This window comes from Cyphellophora europaea, assembly GCF_000365145.1.
Source record: "Cyphellophora europaea CBS 101466 unplaced genomic scaffold supercont1.8, whole genome shotgun sequence".
Classification (NCBI taxonomy): Eukaryota; Fungi; Ascomycota; class Eurotiomycetes; order Chaetothyriales; family Cyphellophoraceae; genus Cyphellophora; species Cyphellophora europaea.
Genome location: NW_008481814.1, coordinates 71,861 through 91,556, shown reverse-complemented (window position 1 = coordinate 91,556; position 19,696 = coordinate 71,861). Strand labels below are relative to the sequence as shown.

Genomic DNA, 19,696 nt, shown 5'->3' with positions numbered 1-19,696 from the left:
TCCCCACACCCAGCAATTGAAGCCTACCGGATTGCTGATCTATCCCACGGCCACTTCGGGCGCAACTTCGGTTCAAGGCTTTCCGCGCACCCTCATTTCTCTTAAGGGCCAAAGATAAATCGATGAACAGCATTTGTCGTGATTGTATGGTGATCAGGTTGGCATCGTACTGTATGGCAAAATATTCATAAGCTCCCGGTCGGCCACCCCTGCTGGCATCGACCCCCGGCTCCTGCATGCATCTCTCAAGCCATCGCCAATTAGCCAAACGTCTCGGCCTTTAAGTGGGCTCTTCGCTTCTCCGACACCTCTCTTCCTCTTGGAGGTGCTGATCTTGACGTAGTAGCTAGGCGCGAATACATCGATCCTCCAAAATTCGTGCTGCACGCTGCCTATCGACATTTCATTGAACTCTGCAGATCGACCCATTTGTTCTCAAATTCTCCGATGCCTCGCCTGGACGAAAGTGCAGGCGATAGTGCCGCTAGCTCGCCAATTCTTCTCCAGGCCAAGGTTGAGCCACGCGCGCGTTCTCGCACCGTGATTCTGCCAGAAGGCGACCAAGCCCCGTCCGCATCGCAAAGCGCGCTCTCTTCTCCTTCTTCCGCCGCACGATCCGCCCGCTACTCTGTTGGCGACAGCATGTCCAAGCCCCAAGCCAACGGTGTAGACCACGAACCGCACGAGCTTCCAGCCCTCCAAGCAGACGCTGGCGCAAATGGTTACTACGAGCTGGAAGAAGCAGACAATCCGCGGTCGTTCGATCTTCTCAAACCCACCGAGAACTTCACCAAGGAGTACTCTCTAGAGAGATCATCTCAATCGCTCTTCTCTAAAGATCATTTGCAAGTGATCTTTGCCGATCCCACCTTTCTTCTTCGATTTACCACTTTCCTGGGTGTGCACAGACCGCAGTCTGTCCCGCTACTTGTCCACTATCTCGATTCTCTCAAGTCCATACGAGCGATCCACTATGCAAATGCCATCTGCGAAGGTCTGGACCCAGTGGATGGACTCGGCTTTACTCAGCAACCTTTGAACAAGACCATCAACCCTGCTCTGGAAGCAAGAGCAAATGCCGCGTTCGATCTCTTAGCCAGAGAAGAGTTGCCGGCTTTCATATGCCATCAATACATTCAGGTGGTCAGCGCAAGCATATCCGCAAGAATAACTGGATCGCTGTCGGCACAACTACGAGAAGCCTCCGAGGGTTTAGCTGAGGTCTTCTGTTTGACCGACCCGTCACGGCCAGACAATCCGATTGTCTTCGCTTCAGAAGGTGCGGCCTTACGCGCAAGGAGGGGTCAAGGCTAACTTATCTGGCAGAGTTCAATCGCACAACGCAATATGGCATGGGCTATATACTTGGACGAAACTGTCGTTTCCTGCAGGGACCCGTTACAAATCCACACAGCGTCCGGCGGCTGAGAGAGGCGATTAGCTCAGGGAAACAGTGCCAAGAGGTTTTTCTCAATTAGTACGTATGTCTTCTCTCGACGAAGCTCCTGCTGACCTCGCGCAGTCGACGAGACGGCTCCCCTTTTATGAATCTTCTCATGGTTGCGCCTCTCTGCGATAGTCGGGGTGTCGTCAGGTACCATATCGGCGCGCAAGTTGACGTATCAGGACTTGTCAAGGAGTGCGTGGAGCTGGAGTCTTTTCAACGACTGCTTGAACTTCAAGCCAGAGGGGAGAAGCCACCAGAGCACCAGACTCCCAATCCTGAGAAGAACGACGAACTACGGGAGCTGAGCGAAATGCTGAATCAGAACGAACTCTCGACTATTCGCAAATATGGTGGACGAATGCATCGAGAAGTGAGAGACGATGACGACGAGAGCGTGCATTCACACCAACCTCGCCTGCTGATCAAAGACCCCAACACATTGACACCGCCAATTAGCGGGTCAGCCAACGGCAGATTGAGCGGAGTCTACCAACATGTGAGTTTATCTGACAACCTGCTCAGCATCGACTGACCTCTATAGTACCTGCTCGTGCGACCCTACCCATCCTTGCGAATATTGTTCGCCAGTCCGTCCCAACGTGTCCCTGGAGTCCTTCAGTCTCCTTTTATGAGCAAGATCGGAGGCTCTAATCGAGTACGCGATGAACTCACAGGAGCGCTAGCCGAAGGCCGCGGAGTCACTGCTAAGGTCAGGTGGATCACGAAGCTGGACGAGGAGGGACGAAACAAATGGATCCACTGCACCCCTCTCGTAGGTTCGAATGGGAACATCGGAGTATGGATGGTCGTGGTTGTGGACGACCCGAAATCGAGCTCAAAGTTCTCAGTCAGTTCGAGGAATGCGCCAGCAGTGCCGAGTGAGGGCCCTAAAAGCACAACATCAAGTCGTGCACACGATTCGCCACGAGTGAATGGAACTTCAAATGGCTACAGTGATGCAGACCGGGTAACATTGGGTGGCGGTTCAGTGACTTCTTTACGGATCTAGGTGGAGGCTGACGAGATTGACTTGGGTACCACGGAACTGTGTCAATGTCCAGCTGTGAATGATGCACCAGACATGCTTTGAGACTACCTTATGTACAAATAACCAAGCAGGATAGTGAGTTTGATGAGATCTACTTACAGTCGACTTTGATGGTAATCCTCCTCGGCCATAATTTCAGCCTTATCTCTACGCGGCGCGACAGCCTTGCCAAGCATTCCGGAGGCGGGTCTGAAATTTGCTGTTGCCCTTTGGCGACAGTCGCTTCACCCAAGTTGCCAACATCCACCATCTTGCATCCTCCTTTCCATCAATACTGTTTCTGTCGATCAGCCTTCTGCACTTATCTTAGGTCAAGACACTCTAATCGAGTCTCGAAAGTGCACTCGTTGACCTGATCGGAACGAATTGTCCTCTGTCATCACAAAATGGCCGACTACGCTGAGGAGCCTGCGGCTCGCTACGATGGTGAGATTCAATCAACGCACGCTCGGGGGAGTATATCGCTAACTTCGCAGACGAGCGCTCATATGAACGTCGTGATCGATCCGCCTCGCCCAGAGGCGGTCGCGACGAGCCAGCGCGCAGCCGCTCGCCCAACGGCCATGACAGACCGTAAGCATAGCATCTTTCCAGCCTGTGACAATTGCTCATATTCTTAGCCCTCCACCTCCCAAGGACATCCGCATGCAAGAACTTCAACAGGAGGATGAAGAGGGTGCTACCAACACTGGTTCGAATCTCTTCGTCACCGGCATCGCCCCCAGCCTGACTGAGGCCGCCCTGTCTCAGCTCTTTGAGAGATATGGCGAAGTCGAGAACTGCTCCATCATGGTTGATCCTCACACAAAGGAATCCCGAGGCTTCGGTTTCGTCAAGATGCTCACATCCGATCAAGCTGATGCTGCCAAAGAAGCTCTGCAAGGCGAAACCCATGATGGTCGCACCCTGAGCATCGAGAAAGCCCGTCGTGCCCGACCTCGCACCCCTACGCCTGGCAAGTACTTCGGGCCACCCAAGCGTGGTAAGTTGCTGTTCCCTAGCGAAGATCCACACTAACATATCTAGGTGACCATCGTGGTCCTCCCCGTGGCGGTTATCGTGATCGCTTCGATGATCGTCGCGGAGGATACGGCGGCGGTTATGGCCGTCGCGACGATCGCGGCCCTCCTCGCTCATACGATGATGATCGACGTGGCTATGGGGGTGGCGGTTACAGACGCGATAGAGATGATGGCTACGGTCGTGGCGGCATCGATCGCTACGAAGGTGGCAGACGCGGCGGCGATGATTACTACGGCGGCGGCCGAGATGGCGGCCGAGACGGTGGCTACGGTGGTCCTCCTCGTGACTACGCTCCTCGTGGTGACCGTCGTGGCGGTGGCGGCTATGGTGGCGGCTACGATCGTGAGGATCGCGGCTACGGTGGTGGTGCCCCTCGCGATGCCCCTCGTGATGCTCCTCCCCGCGACGATGCCTACGGCGGCGGCGGCAGGGACTATCCTCGTGAGGACCGCGGCTACGGTTCCCGTTAGACGCGCGAGGGCGGACTTGTCGACCTCGAGCAGTACCACGAGAGTTCGACTTTTCCTTTCATGTATTTGCAACATCCTTACGGCACGGGTTCGGGTTAAAGGGTATCGAAAAATTGGTTTCTGTTCGGCTGGCACTTGCTCGGATGAAATCGACTGCAGCAGGATGATCTCTTCCGCATTTTCGCTGGCCTCATCAGAGAGGCTTGCGAGCCATGGGCGATCATGACGCTCTTCCTGTATCACAACCATACGATTTTCGGCTGGGAGACTTTCCTATCGGTATCACTCAGCAGGAAATCCGCGGCCGAGCGTTTCATCTCTCATATTCGTCAACTCGATAGTCAACTGCGATCGCGCACAGTCGTTCGCGCACGGCTCTAATTCTTCGCCTTTCGCCTCTCGCATACGCATAACATTCAATCAGACGTGCAACACCCCAGTATACGCCATCGCGTTCGCCAGTAGGATTTGCACTGCGACTTCACCTTTGTTACAATATCGGCGCCGCAGCTGCTTTCGAACCCAGCTCTTCGGTTATCGCTTTTTCCTCGTTGCGCCCTGTCTCTTCGTCCGCAGCATCACATGAATCAAGCTGCCCAGCGCCAGCCTCGCGACGACCGACGAGCGCGGTTCGATGACTTATTCCAGGTACGTTGCCCCCCAAGAACTAACCTTTCGTTAGGACTTGGCCGAGAACATGGTCTCTGATTCTTGATATTCTCGCCCTTGTCACCGATGCGCACTATTCCCGACCGCAAACGAAGTTGCCGAGGCGGGATGAAGACTCTTTCAAAGCAACACTCAAAACATACTCAAACCACGTTGGCGACAATGTTCAGATTTCTCTCATACGGGATGTGGTGCAATCGATTCCCCATAACAGAGCCGCTGGTAGCACCTCGCTTATGATCCAGCTTCGCTTTGAAATATCGGTGAGTTTAGTTTTAGTCCTTGTCGCAAGGAACGACGAATAGACCGTACGATGCAACGCAATTTTGTTGCGTAGTCACCGTCCCAATTGCGCACTGGTCATCTGACGCCAACCGCCCCTAGGCTTCTCCGCCTGTTGCATGATGATAGAGCCCAGGCTTTGATGCTCTGGTCCTAGGCAGCAAATTTCAAGCGTACCAGTCCGCATATTGCAAGCAGATGTTGCTTCCTTTTGTGCTTTGGAGACTCGTCAAGTGTTGCTTACGCCGGTCAACCTTCAGATGTGACTCGACCAGGGAGGACCGCGGAATGCGACGTACGTATGCCCTTTTTCTGGGCTCTGAACGGCCTACGAGAAAACGAGCCAAACCGGAGCAGGGAAGGAAGCAGACTATGGGCGAGGGATGCCACGGCCATGTACGAAAGATACTTGTGGTACACTGGACAAGTTTTAGAACGAAGAGTGAGATTCTGTAGGTCCAGGATAGCCTTCTCATCATGAAGTCATGTGCTGCAATGTTTCCTCAAGTTATAATCCTCCTTTGTCTCGATCTAAAATCGGTAGACGTTGGCTGGCTGAGCCGCCGTTTCTATGCCCAGAGCCCACGCGATTGGCTCGTGCTTGCGCATGACATCGCAGAAGGTCTTGTCACGCGAGGTGGTTTCACGGCCCAGGATAGCCTCCTTGGTGACAAAGAGCCGCAGCCGCAGGTCGTTTGGGCGGGTGGACTCGTAGACCAGGTTGAAGATCTCGGCAAGCCGCGCCCTGGCGGGTCTGGCCTCGCAAAAGTCCTTTTCGAACCGCTGGCAGGCCAGGTCTCGCAGGTTGGCGACGTCGAAGCGGTCGGCGTATGCATATACAGTGGTGTGGACTGTTAGTGCAGCGGATACTTGAGCTAGCTTGCTTGATGGGATCGTGTCGAAGTTGTAGGCCGAAGTCGAGAAGGGTCTACCCCCACTGGGAGTAGCTGTAGACGAAAAGGAGAAACTGCGGTTGTCGGGAGCCCTACTACCAGTGCTGGGCGCTGTGGGCGTACCGGCAGGGTGGGCAGGTGATGGTTGGCTGCCGAGCGGCGCAGACTTGAGCGGTGTGAACCATACGGAAGGCGCCTCGATGAGCACTGGTGAATCCTTGATATGTCGCTTGAGTAGCGGCTCGAAATCCTTGGGTCGCTGTGCTGAGTAGTCGCCGGTGTAGAGGAACTCGATGACCCGGGCGAGGATCTCTGGATCGTCATCGTCGAGCGTTACCGCACCGTCCGTTTCCTCCTGCAGGGCTTGTCAATACCTTCATCGATGCAAAATTAGGGCTTGCTACCACCTTGAAACCTCGCTCGCAGACAGCCTTGAAGTAGTCGCTTGCCGTAATGAGAATGATCTTGTGGACTTTGAACTCGACGCCTCGGGATCGAATCGCAAAGTCTGAATGCGCTCCGGAGACCATGAGCTTGCGGAAGGCTTCGACGGGTACGCCGGCCATTCTTGGAGCGTGGGAGTTGTCGTTCTTTGGGTGAGCTGCTGAGGCGGTGGAGAGACCAGGAGCGTTGATGATCAGAGACTCAGCAGGGTGGGGTGGATGAAAAAGTACTCTAGATACAACGAGGCGAGAAGGTGGTGGTTAGAAGGTTCCGAGGCTAAGCAGGCCGATGAGAAAGTTGCAGCCTGACTGTACGCGGCCTCAAGCGATTGGAACCACGGCATACGCATACCCTGGGAATGTAGAGGACGGCATGCATTGGCCCACCATGGCTCGTTACATACCATTTGCTGATCGCATTCAGGGTCTGTAGCTCAGAACGCCCTGCCCCGGCCACCAATACCTCGCCTCACCTTCATCTTCCTGCTATTGCTCTCCTCTCCACTGGCCGTTGCGTTATAGACGATATCGACCACCCCTCTCCCTGCGTCCACCGCCGGATCGGTCTGGACCTGCAGCACTCTTCCGCTCACACTCGCCGTTAGCGTCTCCACAACATCGCCAAACCAATTGTACAAGGTTCCCACCTCCTGTCCCTCCTCGACATCGTCCAGAACGCCAACCGTGACATTCACCCACCCTGACTGCGTTACGTAGACACTAGAGAAGTTCGTGCCCTTGTAGCTGGCCTCAGAATCGAAATCGCCTTCCACCAGCGATTCCGCTGACATCATGCCCAGGTCCTCCAGCAACCGATACACGAACTCCTCAGCCCTGTCAATCAGGTCTCCATTCCACTGCTTCGCAGGTCCGATTTCTAGAGTGATCGCCGGCACACCATAATCGACCCACGTGGTCTCTACCGAGCCCGGCTCACCGGGATCGATCTTGATAACATCTGGCATGGCCAACTCAGCCAGGCGCTGCACATAGGGAAAGTCAAAGTCGGCGTATGCCCACAGTGGTCCGTCTGCACCAGTGGCCAGGCAGTGGAAATCGACCGCAACATCGACATTGCTGGTGTTGCCCCATAGGCCGTACCAGATCTGGCCGGCATACGCGTCTGTCAGGCTGGCTTCCTCGGGCTCTGCCTCGCCGGGCATGATGCGGTTCAGGTTCGTAAGAAAGCCGCTGCTACCGGGCGTGTAGAAATTGCGAGCATTCATGAAGTTGCCCTGAGGGTTGAGCTGGGGGACGCCGATTATGGTGCCATTGAACTCGCCATTTGCCACCACCTCGCTAGCAACAAGGGTCTGAAAGACGCGCTGCACGACTGGCACACCGTTCAGCTCGTCGCCATGGATGGAAGCACTGAGGGATAGCTTCCGGCCTGTATCAAGGCTGTCGCTGGTGCCACGGGCAATGATGACGGGCAGGAAGTACGGAATGTTGCCCTGGCTGATGCCTGGACGGAGCCAGTAGCGGGAGATGGTGTTGGCGGGAATGGAGGCGAGGTCGAGAGGTGATGAGGCGGAGACGTCGAGGACGGGGTAGCCCAGGTAGGTGTCGTTAGTGAGCGACTGTGCAGCGGTCACGGCGGCCAATGTGGCGGTAGACAACAGAGTGGAGGGACGCATCTTGAGCGATGGGAGGGAGTAAGGGCTGGGTGAAGGGGCTCAGCGTCAAGGTAAAGCACGCGACAGAGAGCAACGAGGGTGTTATATCGGTACTCGCCGTCATATTTATTAGCACCTACCGGCCTTCTCACGGCCTCAAGCTTTGAGAGAGCTGTTGGACGGCATGCATAGTCGCATCTGCCAAGGCGATAACGAGCTCCAGGACGATAGTGGCCCACTGATAATGAGGGACCAAAGCTACGTTTGCCTGGCGAAGATGGAGCTTTCTCCAGGCTTAGGCGACATACACTTAAAGATCTCGGTGATGACAGGGTCGAAGAATAGCCCGCGCCTTGGCTGTGATGCTGATGAAGAACGACCTTCCACATCGTCGTTAGTGGACGACTTGGCTGCAACGCTGCGGAAACCGTGGCTTGGCATGAACCGGCCAAGGCCCCCCCGCTGACGTTGACTAAGGCGCCACTTGGGCTGGCGACGCCTCGTGGCATGGGCTTACGGCTGTTAGCATTATATTCGGCGCATTGGTCAGTTGCAGAAACCCAATGCAGACCTAAGGCCGGGCAAGGCAACCTCGCTTGTGCCGTGCACGTGCCTGGTCTCGTTGGCTGAAAGGCCGGCCTTCCTGTCCCTGGCCACGCTCCGCGAGATGAACACATCAGAACGATCTGCGCATGCGCCAATAGGACGCCATAACTGCCTGCACTCGTTGAGATGGGATCTCAGTATCTTGAGTGCATAAAGGGTAAGTTCCTCCTCTGACCACGGTGAGTCAGGGACGGTAGGTTGTCGTTCTTTTCATCATGATCGTTACAGCCTCCATTTTCGCCTTGCTGGTAGGCGGTGCCATCGCAAGCCCCTGCGCTTCAGGTGCTTCAGGTGGCAAAGATGCTGTGGTGATTGTCCCCATGACACAGACGGAGTGGGACAGTCGATCAACGTCGCCAATTTCCTTCGTTTCCAGCACAGGTATCCCGATCAAGGTGGGAAACGGTTGGGTCGATTTCCCCGGAAGCAAAGCCACGGTTGTCACCGAAGGTAGCAGTGAAAGCAGTACTACTTCAGGCGCTATCTCATCGCCCACAAGCGACTCGTACATCAAATATTCTGCTGTTGGAGGCTACTTCGTCCAGGATGATAACGCCACCCAGCCCGACGGCTTTGATTACGCCCTTGTGAACTTCGGCTTGATCAACCAAACGTACGACACCGATTTCAATGCCTCGTTGACCCAATGGGAGCGGTTTGCTGTCAAACTCGCCGATCTGCAAGACAGGGCACCGAATAATGTGCAGTACAAGCTCGTTTTCATGGGCCGCCACGGCGAAGGCAACCACAATGCTATGGAATCTTACGTCGGAACTCCTGCTTGGAACTGTTATTGGGCTCTGTTGAATGGTGCCAACAGTAGTTTCATCTACGCCGATGCCTCTGTGACCGAAGAAGGCATCTCACAGGCCGAGAAGGCGAGTGCGTATTGGGCGAGTCGGATTGCAGAGCAGAAGATCCCCTTCATTCAGAGCTACTACAGCTCTCCCATGCGCAGGTGTTTGGAAACCGCTCAGTTCACCTATACGGGACTGGATCTGCCGAAAGAACATCCTTTCATTCCCACGATCAAGGAGGGCCTTCGTGAAGGTCCGTATCTTGCCTGACACCTTCCTGCTTGCCGGTGCTGATTGTGTTAGGCATGAGCGAACATACTTGCAATCGTCGCTCGACTCGCAGCTGGATTGAGGAGAACTACCCAGACTTCCTTTTCGAAGCCGGCTTCACTGAACAAGACGAGCTCTGGACGGCCTCAACGACCGAGGTGCCTAGTGCGCAGGATTTCCGCTCCAAGACGATGCTTGATGACATCTTCTCGAGCGATGACAACACTTACCTATCCTTTACAAGCCACTCAGGAGAGATTGCCTCCATTCTGCGTGTGATAGGCCACAGAGACTTCAGGTTAGGCACTGGCCAGATCATCCCAGCTCTCATCAAGGCAGAAACCATCTCACCTGACAGTGTCACGAGCACGATCAGCTCGGGCTTGTGGACGCCGAGTCCATTTTGCACAGAGCCTCCGGTGACCAGCATATCCGCTTGGGGCAGTGGTGGTGGGTGCGTGTGTCAGTCGAGTGCAGAGCCAGTGATCACAGAACTGCCACCATTTCCGACGAGCGCTCCGACGCCACCGCCATGACTGTAGACGCGAGTGTGGTAAAGTACATAGCAAAGAATTGACAACAGATCACTAGTCCAGAACACACAATTTCCCGTGACCTCTTTCCTACATGGTGGCAGAACGCAGCTAGCGCAGTTAGCTCGGCCTGAAAACCGTTTGCTCAGCAGCTTTCGCTCCGAGATATCTCCATTTTGTCCTTTGCAATTCTTGCCCCTGTTGTATTCATTGACAGCAGTACACCGCACAATGTATGCGAGGAGCCCGTTCCAGACATACACGTGCTCTTGACAGATGAGGTGTGCACAGGCTAATGCTGGAAACAGTCGAAGAGGTGGCTGCTAAGAAGTGCACCATGGTGTTCGAGATTCTTCTCACGAGACAGGGATGACTGCTAGGGCTGGATGAACAGTCATGTTCTATCAAGCGGCTTGGATGCCATGGCACTCGCTTTTGACTGTTGTATGCCCTGGGCAGGTGCCACAGGCATGATGAGAAGGGACCTCTGTACGACGCTTCCTGCCTCCTCCTCTGTCAGTTCGGTTGCCGAGTCCGGTGGAAGGCTCGGCGTCGTCGCTTTCGGCACGGGTAGTAGAAACAGGTGTTGTTTGCGTTTGACAAAGGGCGCGTTTGCTCCGGAGCGGCCCTCGCGACTCTGGTGTGCATCTGGTTCCGATTTGCGAGGAAGACAACGTCCGGAGAAGGGGCGACGCGCTCCTTCCTTTCAGCGGACACGAGGCACTCATTTCCCATCGCGTTCGACACTGGCAGTGCTTGCCCACGTGCCCATCATTATGAATGTATGTCGAAGAACATGTCGTGGCTTTTCGTGCGTGGCATGTCCATCACTAAGTGCATGCTGACCACTCTTGGACAAACAAGAGTTCACCAATAGATGAGTATCCCTGCAGGTTGCTTCCGCAGCCCACCCATTCTTCCGAGAAAAGAAGTCGCATTGTCTGACCTTGACGGTGGACCTTATCTGCTGAGTCTGCACTGGACCTGAGCTATTGATCCTTTGGCACCATCTGTTCACGGCAACCACGTGGCGTCGGGCACCAAGGAAGGCATTCGGAACACTCAGCTCACCCCCTCTGACAGTACTTGACAGTTCTGGGGGAGGCTTCATACAGCCTAGCTTGTGGATCGCAGGAAAAGGAGTCATCGCCACGTGGTCTGGATCCGACGCCACCGACAGACAGGTGCGAGACCGTTCCCAAAGGTGATTGAGCTCTTCCATACCGTCGGAGCTTGGGATCGTACACTCCACAGGGTAATGTCGAACCTAGTAGCCCTATAAAAGGGTGGAATAGTAGCGATCATGGATTCTAGCGAGGTAGAAGCAGCAGACAACTTGACCGGTAGCTCACCGTGGAAGAATCAGAGCTTGTACTATACGCCAGCAGCCAGGCACTCCTCAGCAGGCATGCATAGCAATAAGATGGCTTCGCACGACATGTCCATGACTGCTTTACAGATGGAGGACGAAGTTCACGGGCCCACTGCTCCGGATCCGACAAACAACCTGAACCCCCAGAATTGGTCACCCTGGAAAAAGCGATTTCTGTTCTGTGCATTGTTGTCCAGCTCGATACTCTGCGACGGGTCAGTGATGTTCGTTCTGTCATGGGCATAGCTAACACGCTGCAGTGGGATGACTTGGGGCGCTACATTGGTGATTCCGCAGTCAATTGAGTGGCATCTTACACCACAGCGTGTCGCGACCAGTCTGAACTATGGCATTCTGCTCCAAGGCGTGGGCGGTGTCCTTGCAGTGCCGTTGATGGACGCATTTGGGAGGTTCGTCGTATCTTTCGTGGTAACCACTAATGCTGACTGCAAAGGCTTCCACTGTGGTTTTGGCCGCAGATCTTGACCCTGGCAATGGTGGTCGGCTGCTGTCTCGCCCCAACTTTCGACACTTTCACCGCTTTCAGAGCCATGCAAGGCCTTTTTGGCACAATGCCCCAGATCATTGGTCTGCCAATCATCCACGACATATACCTGCCACGGGACTGGCCTGCCATGATCAATATCTGGGGGACGACATTCTTGGTTGGGCCATTTCTGGGACCAGCTCTTGCAGGATATCTGCTGAAGATCACCCATAGCTGGAGAGATGCCTTCCGAGTTCTGGCTGGCTTGTATGGCGCATCAACGTTGCTGGTGCTCGCGTTTGGCCGCGAAACATACTACAACAGGTCAAGCGGGACACAACAAATAAGGCGAGCCAAAGCTTTCCTAGGAATCGGAAATACTGAAGTACACAAGGCTTCAACGATGATAGCGTCATCGAGGCTCGTATTCATCCTGGCATTTCTGAGGCTGCCCCTTCTCCTGGTTGGACTCTCAAGCTTGGTCAATTTCACGTGGCCGATTGGTATCACGACAACAATCTCGACCATCTTGTACGCACCGCCTTACCTGTTCAATAATGTTGAAGATGCATCAATGCGGTTTGCGGGGGTTATCGGTGCGCTGCTCGGTTACGCCGTGGGATATTTGTTCAACGAAAGGATATCTCGTTCCAGGACTCAGAAGACTGACTGGAGGCCCGAGTATCGTCTTCATGGCGTTTGGCTGCCGGTGGTGTCCTCGGTCCTGGGTCTGCTGACGTATGGACTAACGCTGCACTTTCAGAAAAGCTGGGTTGGACTGGCCTTCGGGTGGGTTATGGTCAATATCGGCTTAGTGGCATCGACTGTGTAAGCTCCGTCACTTGTCTGTCAGATGTCGCTAATATTCAGTGAAGAGCAGTATCCGCATATGCGTTAGAGAAGTATCCAAGCCATTCAACGGCAGTGGCAGCTATTCTAAACGCCTGGCGGGTAGGAGGAGGTTGCTCTGTGGCCTACTATCAGCCTGCGTGGCTGGCCAATAACGGCGCTGCAGCAGTATTCAGCACACAGGCCGGTATTGTGGCTGTCGCTGCGATTGTGTTTATCTTGCCGGTCATCCTGCTGGCTCGTCGTCGTAGGACAGTTCAGCGACAAGGCTGATTTTAGGGGGCTAGCGAATGCCTGGAAGCCAAGCCTTCGGGGCACCGAGGCGTCGCGGGAGGTTGGGCGACTGAGACAGCACCGACACCGACACCACGGGGGCTCCACCCTGGCCATGATGCAAAGGCGACGAACACCTGCGCTGCAAATAACCAGCCACCTCAACTGCACCTCAGTCAATGTCCCGTCTTTGCATGGGTTCGTAGCCAGCTTTTCTGTCAATCTCGTCAAGCTCTTCTATTTCCTGCTTCTGTCCCATTTTCCGTTCTACTGTACATATTGTAGTTGCGTTCCTAGCCTCTTCGATACCCTTCACTGTCGCTCGCTTTTCCCCCACCACTGCTGCCCAAATAGCGCCTCTCGAATCACTGAAATCCCACAGCCATGCTTATGTACATCGCTTGGTGAAGACGTCGACAGAATTGGCTGGATTGCCGGACAGCTGCGCCGTTACGAACTCAAGTATTCTGTGCTGCTTGCGAAGGAAGAGTCCAAAGGTTTTTATAGCCTGAGTGTTCGCCATGGCCACCACCATGAACCCCGTCGACCTCTACAGCGATCCTGCCCTTGACGGTATCATCGACACATCAAAGCCCGCTCGCCGCTCGTCACATAATCGGCGTGCCAGCGGACAGGTGTTTGATAGCAACACCATGCCCCATGCGCCAGAAGTCCCTCGTGGACCGCCCATCTCCTATCGCGGTGCACCCGTCGATCCAGCAGTACCTCAAAGAAGCTTCTCGCAGCGAGCTAAAGGCAGACCGTTTGCCAAAGAAGCCTTCGAGGTTGAAAACCAGTCTCCTTCACCGGTCGCCGAGCCTGCGCCTGTTCCGCGACCAAGTCGACATCAGGCTCCCCCCATCGCTGCTGCACAGCCCCCAGAGCGAACCCAGCGAGGCACCGAGTCTATGCCGACAAAAACACATCGTCCCCTACAAGACAACCCGCCATCCTCGAGTCCGGTAAAAGAGAAGTTACGCGTGGACACCAATATTCCCAGTCAAGAGAACACTAGGCCGAAGAGACAAGCAGCGCAACCCGGCGATACGATGCCTTCGGCGCGATCCCAGCCGATTGAGCAACAACCACGACGGGCATCGGCTGCTACCCGCAGTCAACAACCACAGCTGCAAGGGCCGTCACAGGTTCCTCTGTCTGCTATGAGCAGATCCAGCGCTCGCGTGGCAGCAGATGGCAGCCGAGACTGGGCTCCTGATCGCTCGCCTTTGCAGAAGCTGGAAGTGACGCTGAACGATATGAGCAAGGAAGAGAAGCGCGCAAGGGTCCAAGAGGCGGAGATGAATCTTCGGGAACAAAAAGCGCGGCGCGCCATGCAAGAAGCTGGCATTGATCGAGATGAGCCTCTCGTGGGTATTGAGATGCCCAAGGGAAGTAGAGCACCACGTACAAGAGAACCAGAAACCGCCGCTGCGGAGCCGAACCTCGAGGATGCTGGGCTTGTGAGGAACCTGAGCAAGACGCACAGAGACCGCTTACAGCACAGCACGATAATTGACAATCATCGGCCCGACGTGAGAATGTTGTCAGGAGAGGGAAAGCGAGGATTCGACTATTCGCCTTCTCAACCCGAACCAGAGCCCGTTTCGTATCCTCGAACGAATCAAGCATCAGCGGAGCCTCGACGGGTATCCTTAGGTCGAACTCCTGGACACTCGCGTACGGCATCAACCCAGCAATCTCAGGGACAGCCTCGGGGGCATCCCCGAGTCGCAGCTGACGACGAGACGATATCGCCAAATGTCTCTGACCGCTCTCCTGGATTGGCTGAATGGGAGCGCAATGCTTCACACAAAGCCGCCCTGGCGAAGCTGACAGGTACTGCACCTGACGCTGCTGCAGTCAGAACTGGGTCACGGAAACTGCAGAAAGCTCCACCTCTAGACATCCACCCAACAAAGATGCGAAAGCAGGAGACCGTGGCCGAACATGAACCTACAACCCAGTCACGAGTTAAGTCTGACGCGCCCTCGTCTGCAAGAGATGTTTCCCAACAGTCGGTGCCTCAGGCACTGACTCCTCCGCCGCGGATACGAGATCCGAATGGCGTGGGAGCTGGCTCGCCTGCATTCAGTAGCCCAATGTCCTCTAGATTGCGGGAAGGCGTGGGCAAGCGAACAAGCAAGTCGAGCGTGACATTCAAGGAGCCGATCAGTAAGCGACCAGTCGATGAGTGGAAAGAGGCGAAGACAGTACGGCTGAGTATGGTTGACTTTAAATATAACGAACCGGCAGGAGCACAAGTCGAGCAAGCGGAGAAGGGGAAGGCTTGGTGGGAAGAGCACAACAGTACCACACGCCGCCGGAGAAGGTCATCTGCTGCTGCAGCTGCGGCCGCGGCCACCAACGTTCGGCAGGGCGATGCAATCGATGATGCTCGCGCCGAGTTTAAGCCCAGGCTGTTCGTCCGCTGCGGCCCTCTATTGCGTTACCTGGGTCTGAAGAGCATTAAGGACGAAGGTGGCAAGACGATTGGCGAAGTCTGGCGCGGTAGTATCATGATTGTGACGCAAGACAGCCACTCTGACTACTCGAGTCCGCCCACGTTGAGGTTGTTTGGTAAGCCAAAGAGCTTGCTGCCCCCACCGCCCGAGCAAGTAGTCGGAGAAGAGTTGGCATCAGAGTACATCGACCCTCTAGCTGGCCTCACGAAGATGTCCCGGATAGGCAGAGCGTTGTATGTTCGGCCGGTCGATCACCTGGTGGAAGAGAAGGATCTCTCACAACTCGAGAATGACGAAGGTCTGTTCGAGGCTTCTCCCAGTCTCCTTGACTCAAATGGCCATGCGGGCAAGACCACCGCAGCCAGCAACAACAGAAACCTGGATCAAGACGGCGAGGCGGTGGGGAAATACCAGGAGGTTCAAGCCGCTCGCCTCTACGCTGATCCTGATCGGGACGTCACGTTTTGGCGCTTCAACATTGAAGTCGAGCTCGGCGAAACTGGCCAACATATTGCCTACCGAATCAGTCGAGGCGCTAGCTCCGGATTCTGGGTACCTGCCCGAGGAACATCGATGAACATCATGTTTCACAGCTGCAATGGTTTCAGTCTGTCGGTCAACCCAGATCAGTTCTCCGGTCCAGACCCTCTCTGGCGTGATGTTCTCAACGTCCATCAGACACGCCCATTCCATGTCATGATCGGCGGCGGTGACCAGATCTATAATGACCGTGTTACTACCGAGACTCGGCTGTTTAGTGATTGGCTCAAGATTCGCAATCCTCAACACAAGCACAACGCGCCTTTTACCAAAGATATGCAGGAAGAGCTCGAAAGCTTCTACCTCAACCGATACTGCATGTGGTTCTCTCAGGGTCTATTCGGCATGGCCAGCAGCCAAATCCCGATGGTCAATATCTGGGACGATCACGACATTATTGATGGCTTTGGCTCGTATCCGGACCACTTCATGAAGACGCCGGTCTTCTCGGGCTTGGGCAACGTCGCTTTCAAGTACTACATGCTCTTTCAGCACCAGAGTGTTCCTGAAGAGACGGCAGCGCACGAGCCTAGCTGGGTGCTAGGCCACGAACACGGCCCATACATCAACCAATTGAGCCGAAGCGTATTCATGCAGCTAGGTAAACAAATTGCTTTTCTCGGCATCGATTGCCGAACAGAGAGGATGAGAGACGAAATTCTGAGTATTCGCACGTTCGATAATCTACTCGAGCGATGCCGATCAGAGATCGTCGAGGGGGAAACGAAGCATTTGCTTGTCTTGCTGGGTGTACCTATTGCGTACCCACGACTGGTATGGCTCGAAAATGTGCTTACTAGCCGTGCGATGGATCCCATCAAGGCGCTCAATCGCATGGGCGTGATGAAGACCGGCTTTTTGAACAAGTTTGACGGCGGCGTTGAGATCCTGGATGACCTTGATGATCATTGGACCGCTAGTCACCACAAGAGCGAGCGTAACGACCTCATCACAGATCTCCAGGACCTCGCTGCCGAGAAGTCTGTTCGAATTACGATTCTCGGTGGCGATGTGCATCTTGCTGCGGTCGGCCAGTTCAGGTCGAACCCAAAGCTCAAGATTCCGAAAGACCACGACCACCGGTACATGCCGAATGTCATCTCTTCAGCTATTGTCAATACGCCTCCTCCAGACATCATGGCCGATATCATCAATAAGCGCAACAAAACCCATACAATGGACAAGTATACCGAAGAAGACATGATTCCCATGTTCACGCATGACGTCGACCGAAAGAAGCGCAACAACGTGCATTTACTACCTCGCCGCAACTGGTGCTCTATCAAAGAGTATGTGCCGGGATCAACCCCACCACCAACGCCGCCTCGGAGTTTGACTCCCTCGATCGACTCGAACGAGGATGAAGTTGACGATCTGTCCCTTGATCCCGACTGTGAGCCACCAAAACGTCGCTTCTCCTTCACCAAAGAACCAGCCAACCTCATCCGCAGGCTGAGCACCAAGCGCGCCCCTCCCTCTGCGTATCCTCAGAATGAAGCGCCGCCACAGTCCGCCTCCTTTAATGGCGTTGACACTACCAAAAAAGGGTTCTTTGGCCGCAGCTTCAGCCTCTCTTCCCGTCGCGCATCGTCTGCTTCGCCCGATGGTCGGCCGCGCGCCGCCTCCCTGGATCGAGGGCAGCCAGACTCCTCAGGTAATCTGCCACGTGCCCGTCCTGGCATTCTGCGGCGGCCTACGAACTTCTCAGAGAAGGCTGCTCGTAAGGGTAATGTCCCTGCCATCGATGCCGAAGGCAACGAAATCGACGTCAATGACACTATCGATCTACAAGGAGGCCTTGACGTGGTCTTGAACGTTGAGGTTAATCAAAAGGATCCTGCGGGTATTACGACGCCCTACCGCCTGCTTGTTCCTGCGCTCTGGTACGATGGTTCGTCAGATCGAGAGAAGCTTCCTAACACGCCGATCATGGAGAAGAAAGGTCCGTTGCTAGGCCGCATGTTCAGCAGCCGCAAGGGAAACAGGAACACAAATAAAGCCCCAGCTAGCCAAGGTCAAGGAAACTGGGGCCAAGAGGTCAGCGATAGCGAGAGCTACAGTGGCGAAGAGCCCATGGCAGCCGGAAAGCAGCAGCCCCCCAGACGACGATTTAGCCTCTTCGGAAACCGGCGCCAGAAGCAGGAGGAGCTTTATTCCAGCGACGAGGACTCTGACTTGGATGGGCCCAAAGCCGCTGGTGCAGCGGCTGCAGCCGGTGCCATACGCCAGGCTCAGACCTCAGCCGGCTTCAATCAGCCCCCAGCCCCTCAGAATTCGCAGCAGGCCCAGCAGCAGATGCCGCAACGACATACTTCAGCGCCAAACGCCAGCACTGCGCCGCGGGGCCAGGGCGCATACGATCCCAATCGTTTCATTCAGCCCAATACACCCGGAACGTCCCAACCAGGACAGCGACGCATGCAGATGCCCGAAACTCATGACCCGCTCTACGATGTGACAAACCAGCCGCCCGCTTATCATACTAGTCGCATGCCTGTACGATCTCCCAACAGCGCAGGAGTCCAGCAGACACAGATGCAGCCAGGAGGCCTGCTGCCCTCGCAACAACATAACCAGCAATACGCCCAGCCCGTGTCAAGCGCGCCCAAGCGGCACCTAACGATTGGTGGACGTCAACGGCCGGCTTCGACCTCTTCACCCTCTCAGCCCCCAATGCAGTCACAGCTAGCGACGCAAGCTCTGCAGCACAACTTGCAGCAGCATCACTCCCACGTGCCCAAGCACCATACACAGCACCACGACCGGGCGACCCAAGCGCAGAACCGCGCCGCGCTCCGCCCGGACCCGCACGGCCGCAGTGCCAGCGACAGTTACCCGATTCAGAGCCCGAGCACCGACATCTCCAGCGAGACTGAGAGCGACGAGGCTGGCCAAGGGCGGTATGAGGCCACGTACCCGCAGCCGCCGCAGCGTAGGCATTTGAGTAAGCAGGAGAGGATCTTGGGGATTGGGGAAGATGACGCGGGATTGCCGCAGCAGGGAGCGTTGAGAGGTAATGGTATCATTGGGAAGGGGTATCGTCCACCACAACAGGACGATGATGGGGGCCGGCAGTCGGCCGGGTATTCGGGCATTGATGCGTGGAGGGATCCGAGCAAGCCGAAGAGGGGGTTCAGCTTTAGGGGCATGCGGGACTGGTTGGATGGTAGGGGAGGTGACAGGGAGAGGGAGAGGGATTATGACTAGGTGGATCATGAGTTTGGTATCAATTGATGTGGGTTATTTGCCTGAGAGGCCGGCAGGCTGGCCGACAGTCGGGTAGATTAGGACAGGATAGTAAAAAGTGAGGTTGCGTTCTAGCGCGTGTATGACTCTATCGATCGGCTTCACAGACAAGCTCAGAATCATTATTGAGCGCGCGATTCCAGGCGAAGAAGTTTGAGAATTGAGATTCGGTATTTAGTTTTACATCTGGCATGTCTTCCGCCAAATGCCCACAATCACGCCATGATGTCCAGGCCTCGCACACGCGCATACGGCCGGGTGAAGCAAAGACCAACCGAGCTAGTGAGCCGCCAGATGTAAAGGACTTCGCTGCTTCCAGCTTCACTTCATCTAGTAACACAATCGCATTAAGGGGTTTGTACAGTTTCTG

The 19,696-nt window shown here is 55.2% G+C and overlaps 7 protein-coding genes across 7 annotated transcripts; 5 read left to right on the top strand and 2 right to left on the bottom strand.

Moving 5' to 3' along the window:
* Positions 1-642: 642 nt before the first annotated feature.
* On the top strand, positions 643-2,456 carry HMPREF1541_07826 (uncharacterized protein; the record flags this gene model as incomplete). Its single annotated transcript, XM_008722149.1, has 4 exons — positions 643-1,279; positions 1,327-1,477; positions 1,523-1,943; positions 1,989-2,456. 4 exons carry the CDS (start codon positions 643-645, stop codon positions 2,454-2,456), a joined length of 1,677 nt encoding a protein of 558 aa, XP_008720371.1.
* Positions 2,457-2,881: 425 nt separating this feature from the next.
* On the top strand, positions 2,882-3,988 carry HMPREF1541_07825 (uncharacterized protein; the record flags this gene model as incomplete). The annotated part of the gene is made up of 4 exons (XM_008722148.1): positions 2,882-2,921; positions 2,972-3,068; positions 3,116-3,477; positions 3,522-3,988. The coding sequence occupies 4 exons, from the start codon at positions 2,882-2,884 to the stop codon at positions 3,986-3,988; spliced, it is 966 nt and encodes a 321-aa protein (XP_008720370.1).
* A 1,482-nt stretch (positions 3,989-5,470) lies between these two features.
* Positions 5,471-6,398, bottom strand: HMPREF1541_07824 (uncharacterized protein; the record flags this gene model as incomplete). The annotated part of the gene is made up of 2 exons (XM_008722147.1): positions 5,471-6,187; positions 6,237-6,398. 2 exons carry the CDS (start codon positions 6,396-6,398, stop codon positions 5,471-5,473), a joined length of 879 nt encoding a protein of 292 aa, XP_008720369.1.
* A 311-nt stretch (positions 6,399-6,709) lies between these two features.
* HMPREF1541_07823 (uncharacterized protein) lies at positions 6,710-7,912 on the bottom strand (the record flags this gene model as incomplete). Its single annotated transcript, XM_008722146.1, has 1 exon — positions 6,710-7,912. One exon carries the CDS (start codon positions 7,910-7,912, stop codon positions 6,710-6,712), a length of 1,203 nt encoding a protein of 400 aa, XP_008720368.1.
* Positions 7,913-8,712: 800 nt separating this feature from the next.
* Positions 8,713-10,100, top strand: HMPREF1541_07822 (uncharacterized protein; the record flags this gene model as incomplete). Its single annotated transcript, XM_008722145.1, has 2 exons — positions 8,713-9,547; positions 9,598-10,100. 2 exons carry the CDS (start codon positions 8,713-8,715, stop codon positions 10,098-10,100), a joined length of 1,338 nt encoding a protein of 445 aa, XP_008720367.1.
* Positions 10,101-11,520: 1,420 nt separating this feature from the next.
* Positions 11,521-12,788, top strand: HMPREF1541_07821 (uncharacterized protein; the record flags this gene model as incomplete). Its single annotated transcript, XM_008722144.1, has 3 exons — positions 11,521-11,684; positions 11,730-11,879; positions 11,924-12,788. The coding sequence occupies 3 exons, from the start codon at positions 11,521-11,523 to the stop codon at positions 12,786-12,788; spliced, it is 1,179 nt and encodes a 392-aa protein (XP_008720366.1).
* An 811-nt stretch (positions 12,789-13,599) lies between these two features.
* HMPREF1541_07820 (uncharacterized protein) lies at positions 13,600-19,287 on the top strand (the record flags this gene model as incomplete). The annotated part of the gene is made up of 1 exon (XM_008722143.1): positions 13,600-19,287. One exon carries the CDS (start codon positions 13,600-13,602, stop codon positions 19,285-19,287), a length of 5,688 nt encoding a protein of 1,895 aa, XP_008720365.1.
* Positions 19,288-19,696: the final 409 nt, after the last annotated feature.